Source organism: Microcaecilia unicolor, chromosome 7 (assembly GCF_901765095.1).
Source record: "Microcaecilia unicolor chromosome 7, aMicUni1.1, whole genome shotgun sequence".
Taxonomy (NCBI): Eukaryota; Metazoa; Chordata; class Amphibia; order Gymnophiona; family Siphonopidae; genus Microcaecilia; species Microcaecilia unicolor.
In genome coordinates this window covers 173277698-173284929 of record NC_044037.1, presented here as the reverse complement: position 1 = coordinate 173284929, position 7232 = coordinate 173277698, and the positions used below count along the sequence as shown (strand labels likewise).

Genomic DNA, 7232 nt, shown 5'->3' with positions numbered 1-7232 from the left:
TCTACACTGTCCCTTTAACTCCAGGACTTATCCCGCATGGAATTGGTCGATAGAAGTGGTTACGTCATCAGGAAGCCCACAGGGGCGGGGCGTGGATAGAAAAAATGCACTTTACACTTATACAGACACACTGTTTCTCTCGTCCCTTTGCCACCCTCCTCTTTCCCCCCCCCCCCCCCCTATGCTACGCCCAAGACGTGAAAACAAGCGCCAGTGGGCGGGGAGCTCTAAGAAGAGCCCGAGACTGTAGACAGAGTGGGGGAAAAAAGAGCCTGGGGGCGGGGTGCGCTTAGCGCGAGACAAGGCAGCCAGCCGCAGTGGAGACGAAGGGGCGAGGCTGGCAGGTTTCGTTTGACGCCGCCGATCCCTGAAGCGACCTTCCCCCCCCCCCCCCCCTTTGTGTCTGGAGCAGACTGGAGAGTCGCTAGCGCAGCACTGCCGACGCCAGATAGTAGACTGCAAAAGCAGCAGTACCAGCACCTAACGCTGCTGGAGTTATTTATTTTCTTATAGCTGCTTATTAGTGACCTTCTGGTCGTTCTGGCAGGTTGATTTGGACATTATTTTATTTTTAAAGGAAACCGGCTCGAAACTTTAAAGAAGGTGGGACTGGGGAGGAGAAGGAAGCCGGGCGCCGCTGAGAGAGCCTGGGCCGGTGCCATCGTCTCCAGCCTGAAGCCTGGCAGCGGTTCCCAGGATCTCTGGCTCCTTGCACTTAAATGCATTTAATCCTGAAATATGTCGGAAGACTGAGGCGCTGAGAGCGCAATCAATTGCAAATGGGGACAAACATTTGTCACAGCGGTTGCTTTCTTTACGAAATCTGAAAAAGGAGGAGATTGAAACCTTTAATTTTGTTTAATTTTTTTTTTCTTAAGAATTTTCGTTCCCGTCTGTATCTCTTGTTTTTTTTTTTTGTTTTAATGGAAGAAATCTTACGAACAATTCTTCCTTTTTTTCTGCCTGTCTCCCTGGCTGCAGCTTGGATATGTTTCATTCAAAACTTGGTCGTTTCTTTGATATAGTGAAACTGCGTGGAAAATAGAAAGAAATGAATCCGACCAGCCTAAACAATGCATCGTTTTCTGCAGCAGCCGCCCGAGTTACCAGCGTTTGATAGAGAGAAAGGGACTAGTACTGCTGAATCATGAGCCATTTCTGCCGTGGATTAAAGATCAAAATCACGGTCGGCTGCGGTTTCTCCCTTGGAATTGGATTCTGACCCTGGTGCAGGGGAATCGGGTTTTTTTTTTTGGTCTTAAGTTCAGGGAGGTTGTACCTTGTCGGATTGCCCAGTGATGCCTCCTGTACGGCGGCTCTTTCTGCTGGTGCTGACCAGTGGTGCTCTCCTACTGCTGGGCGCTGCGGCTGGTAAGTTTGCACTACGAAATAGCTGAAATATGGCTCCAAAAAGCAAAGGGAGCTGCCCGGTGCGCCCCATCCAACACAGCCCACAAGCCCGTGACACGTTTCAGAATGTAAAATCTAATGTTGGAAGAAAACCTATCCTTGGCAGATCGACTACTGAACGTTTAATTGGTTGTCAGGCTAACTTCCGGAGGCCGAATGTCTGATTGCGCCCTCTGTGTGGTTTTTGTCATTGCATAGTATTTAAAAAAATGCCACAGAAAATAAGAAAGCAAATATTTATAGATAGGTGTAAGGTTAGGAGCTAAGCAGCGCTGCATCTGAAAAAGGAATTGTGGCAGAGGTCGGGAACATCTGGTTTTTAATTATGTTGGTTAGAGAGGTGTGGTAGCCGTGTTAGTCCACTTTTAAAGGTAATCAATAGAAATAAAACATGGAAAAGAAAATAAGATGATACCTTTTTTTATTGGACATAACTTAATACATTTCTTGATTAGCTTTCGAAAGCTAATCAAGAAATGTATTAAGTTATGTCCAATAAAAAAAGGTATCTTATTTTCTTTTCCGTATTTTCTGTTTAATTATGTTGGTATAAGAGGCATTTCATCTTGTAAATCGTTGCAGTGTGTACCGGTAGATACTTGGTGTTAGCGAGGGCCTGGAATGGTGTATATGTATTTAAAAAAAATAGTCACGGCAGAGCAGTGCAGGCGTTTTGGCTGCTGTACTCATTGATGTATTTCTATTGATTAGAGTTAAAGCCTATCTCTCTGTTGAGGTTTGACACATCCGACAAGATGATTCCCCACGTTTCAGGTTTTTTTTTTTTTTCATTTCTTTCACTATTGCTGAATGGAAGTGCTAGTGAGGAGGTTGCTAGTGAGGAGGATGTTATAGATTTCATATTAATAGTTAATGTGTCCATAAGTGATGTTTCACGAAAGTTGTATTTTACCCAAAATATAAGCATGTTTTAATCCTCTGCTCTTGAGAAGCACTGGTAAGGGTTCCTAAAATGAAAATCTCTAGGTATAAGGTACTATTGAGGGAGAAAAGAGGGTCATATGTTAAATTCATACAAATGACAGGGGCATATCAATCTATATCTGTAATATTTTTTTAGGGGAAGGAATATGGTGTATATTTTAGAGAGAGAGAGAGAGAAAAAAAGCATTCTTTCCAAACCATGACATCTGGAAACATTTGCAAAGCAGAACAGTTTGCCAAAGATTTGAATAGTGGTTGACGCTGCAGTTTTTGAAATGCTGCAATTGTAGTCTTGGCCTGTGAGCAAACCTGGTGGGCTGCGTGAGATATGCTGTGAGATTAGCATTTAAGAGCAGTGAAAGTAGAAATAGGATATATTTTTGCCTTGATAAATTAAATCAATAAATCTGTACAATTGAGGTCTTCAGGGGGGTAGTACCTTTTTCTGTCTTAAAATGACATCATTAATTTTTAAACACACCCATATAGAATATATTCTACCCATAGAAAGTAGTGCTGTGTTGGGAATATTTCAAGGAGCTCGGGCAGGCATATAATTCATCTTGTTTTTACTGTATTACATTTTTCTTTGATTTCCCTGGTTATTTTAGTAAAGAATAATAAATCTCTAAGGGGTCCTTTTACTAAGCTGCAGTAAAAAGTGACCTGCGGTAGTTTAGGTGCGTGTATTGGGTGCGTGCCGGGCCAGTTTTTAACCGCATCTACAAAAAAATGTTTCTTTTTTTTAATGGGATGGGAAAAGGACCTGCGGTAAAAAAGAAACCAGTGCACGCCCAAAACCGGCTTGTGCCCTTAATGCCACCCATTGATCTAGTGGTAAAGGCTCACAAGCTACACGCGCGTTGACCGGTTGGTGCATGCCAAGTGCCAGTGCACATAGGAGGAAATAATCCATCCAGGTGATATGGGCACGTGCCAAATCTGAAATCACCGCCAGAAGGGTGTGCTCGTCTGGCGGTAGTCTCATTTTGGTGCAAGCTGCATGCACGTAGAGCCTACCATGGCTTACTAAAAGGGCCCCTAATACAGATAACTGGGATAGGTTTTCCATTCCTTTTCTTGTTTTCAGCATTTTACAGACATTTTTTAACAGATTTGCTAGAGTAAATATCCAACAGGCAATGTCTGCAAGCATTTGGTCTCGGAATCTGATTAATTTGCATAGCTTGGTTGTTCAGAAAACTGGACCCGTTTGTGGGATTTAAGGACCAGAAGTTGTGCAGGTCTAATTTAGACCAAAGTCTACCTTTTCTAGTCTTTGAGGATTTGTGAGTGTGGAAAGAGCTATGGACTTTTGAGCAGAGACAAGAGTACAGTTTGAGGTTATATGACTTGATTTTGGTTTGGCCTTGGACAAGTCACTATGGGGCCTTTTTAGTAAAGCTTAGAACATAAGCCTATAGATATAAAATGGGCTTCTTATCATTTACCCCTGGATTCTATATATCGCGCTGAGATTCCCGTGCGGAAATTGAAGCGTATTCCATAACAATGTGCATTACTTAATTAGTTAACAAGCTAATCTTTTTTATAAATTAAAAAAAAATGCTGTTAATTGGATGTTAAGCAATTTTGTACCCTGCACTTTCCCACTTATGGCAGGCTCATAATTGGCATTGAGATTTACATGCACAAGTATATTCTATACCATGGTGCGCCTAAATTCTAAATTGCATAGTTGAAAGGGGGTGTGACCATGGACGGGGCATGGGCATTTCTACAATCTATGCGCATTATTAGAGAATACACCTGCACTGCACCTAATTTAGGCATTGGGATTTACACTAAGTAAAACATGGCGAAATGGACACGACTAAATTTCATCATGTGGCGAGCCGCTTGGCGATTCTATAAACTGCATGAAAAATTAGGCTCACTTTAGAGAATACGCTTAGGCGTAGTTCTTTTCTTCACAGAATTTTCAGGCGCCATATATAGTATCTAGCCCTTATTGTGCACTAATTCTGTAGCACACACCAAGCTTAAGTAAAAAGGCCCTTATAAATCTCCAATCTAATTAGGTAAAAATAACTTTTTTTTTTTTTTTCAATCCACTTTCCTTTAGAAATGTTCATAGGTAAAAATGGCATTTAAAAGTAGTATTGTAAGGGTCCACCAAAAATGACAAGGAAAAGAGGCATTTATGTAGGTAGGTGACTCTACTGATGCTGTTTTCAGCCATGGATAGAAAACACACGCGTGTTAATCTGTGGATAAACAGCATATGCAATTGCTGTGTTAGAATACTAGTGCAAGTTCACATTTACGTACATAAGTATTGCCGTACTGGGACAGACCAAAGGTCCATCAAGCCCAGCATCCTGTTTCCAACAGTGGCCAATCTAGGTCACAAATACCAGGCAAGGTCCCAGAGAAGCTCAATACATTTTATGATGCTTATCCCAGAAATAAGCAGTGGATTTTCCCAAGTCAATTTAAAAATGGTCTATGGACTTTTCCTTTAGGAAGCCATCCAAACCTTTTTTTTTTAACTCTGCAAAGCTAACCACCTTTAACCACATACCTCACTTTAGGTGCGAGTATCAGTGCCAGCTCAATGGCTGGTATAAATGCTCATGCCTAAATATAGGCAGTTAGGCGCGTAAATGCTAGCATTCTGTAACTTGTGTGCACAAGCGCTAGGCACACCCCTGATCTGCCTATGCCCCTCCCCCACCACTTGCAGTTGCATGCTATGGATTTTGTAAAATCCTGACTGAGGCCCAAATGGTCAAAACTCCGGTGCTGTTCTGAATAGCACCATAAAAATAGCAGCAGAACAATGCCCTAATGCTCAGCATTAATGAGATGCAAATATAAGCACGCTTATACCGTTGAGCATTAGGGAGTTTGGCAGGAGGATTGTGCTTGGCGCATGTGCAGAAGAGTTCCGTGGTAAGCTCCTGTGCGCTCCTGGTAAAACCCGAAACTGAAGCACACATTAGTGTCTTGTTTTTGCAGCTAAATATAAGCTTAAAATTTTTTTTTTGTATATAGCATGGACGCTTTAAATTTAGACGCAGGAAACAGATGCCAGTGTGTGCTTTTGCTTAGGTTGCAGTTTTTCATGACCAGCACTTAAGGGCTTGCACAGGCTTCCTTCTGCTTCCAAAAGCAGTCAAAACCGCAGATTTTGCAGAAAGAATCATGAGAGAAGCATGAGGATCATGGGAAAACCTCTCTTCCAACGCCCTAATGCCTGCTCCGACCTGGCGTTATTTTTTACAGTGGTAAGGCAGTTTGTTTTAGGTGCTGTTTTTGAGCATTGAGGAGGAATACAAAATTACCTCTCTTAGATGAGCTTGACTACATTTGCATGCTGTCTGTGCTAGCGCCTGGTACACTCGTTTCCCGCGATAAACACCGCTGAACATTCCGCACAGGTAAATTCGGGCACTAGTATGGCGCTAATGGTCTCTGACACCCACATTTACTTTTGAGCATTGGGGCCTTGAGTGGTTAGGTGTGTAATTGCTAATTCATGCCAATTTAACACCAATTATAGTCAGTAATTTGTAGTTATATATATTTGGAGCTAATTCTGTTGCTACACACACAACTGACACTATAACTTGCCTGCATAACTTTGTGTGCTAAGCTTAAAATTGTGCATAGAAGTTTATGAATTAGGGGGAAGAAGTACTCTATAGAAGCAGAACAGTATTCTGAAGTATGTTTTACGTGTATGCATGCTTAAAACCCAGTAATAAACAATACTCGTGAATTATGTAGAAAATTGCTGTTTGTGTCCAGTGAAACAAAATTGAGTTTTGTGTTCCTAATGTGCGGCAGCGGTCAAAAAAGCAAAGACGATGCTAGGAATTATTAGGAAAGGGATGCAAAATAAGACCAAGAATATTATAATGCCTCTGTATCGCTTCATGGGGCGACCTCACCTTGAGTATTATGTTCAGTTCTGGTTGCTGTATCTCAAAGAAAGATATAGCAGAATTAGAAAAGGTTCAAAGAAGAGCAATCAAAATGATAAAGGGGATGGAACTCCTCTCATATGACGAAAGGCTAAAGAGGTTAGGGGTCTTCAGCTTGGAAAACAGACGGATATGATTGAGGTCTACAAAATCCTGAGTGGTGTAGAATGAGTAGAAGTAAATCGGTATGTTTGTTTTTTACTCGTTCCAAAAGTACAAAGACTAGGGGACACTCAAGTAAATTACATGGAAATATTTTTAAAACAAATAGGAGGAAATATTTTTTCACTCAATGAATAGTTAAGCTCTGGAGCTCTTTGCTGAAGGATGTAGTAACAGCAGGTAGCATATCTTTATTTATTTATTGTATTTGTATCCCACATTTCCCCACCTTTTTGCAGGCTCAATTTGGCTTACAATGTATCATTCTTGGTCGATAATAGATCAGAAATAGACAATTAGTGTTACATAAAGATCAAGCGTTACATAATAGAAAGTTAATCAATCTTACAATGTATCGTTCTTAGTAGATAATAGATCAGGAAGTAGACAGTGTTGCGAGAGGGTCGTGCATGACTTAGTAAAGAATTAAACAAGCAGATATATGAAAAGGAACTGTTCCAGTTATAGGTAAGGTGGAGATGTATTACATTTACATTCGTTGGTCTTTGTTGTATGCCCTATTGAAGAGGTGGGTCTTCAAAGATTTACGAAAGTTGGTTAGTTCATAAATATTTTTTAAGTTGCATGGCAGTGCGTTCCATAACTGTGTACTCAGGTAAGAAAAGTTTGACACATGAGTTAGTTTGTATTTTAGGCCTTTGCAACTGGGGAAGTGAAGATTAAGGAATGTGTGTGATGATCTTTTAGCGTTCCTGGGTGGCAAGTCTAACAGGTCTGACATGTAGGCTGGGGCATCTCCGTGAA

At 41.2% G+C, this 7232-nt stretch overlaps 1 protein-coding gene across 1 annotated transcript in view; it reads left to right on the top strand.

The window, feature by feature from the left end:
- Positions 1-426: 426 nt before the first annotated feature.
- Positions 427-7232, top strand: part of BMPR2 (bone morphogenetic protein receptor type 2) — a 346911-nt gene continuing 340105 nt past the window's right edge. The window contains 1 exon segment of the mRNA XM_030209147.1: positions 427-1371. Coding sequence (XP_030065007.1) covers positions 1299-1371 — 73 coding nt within the window. The 5' untranslated portion in view covers positions 427-1298.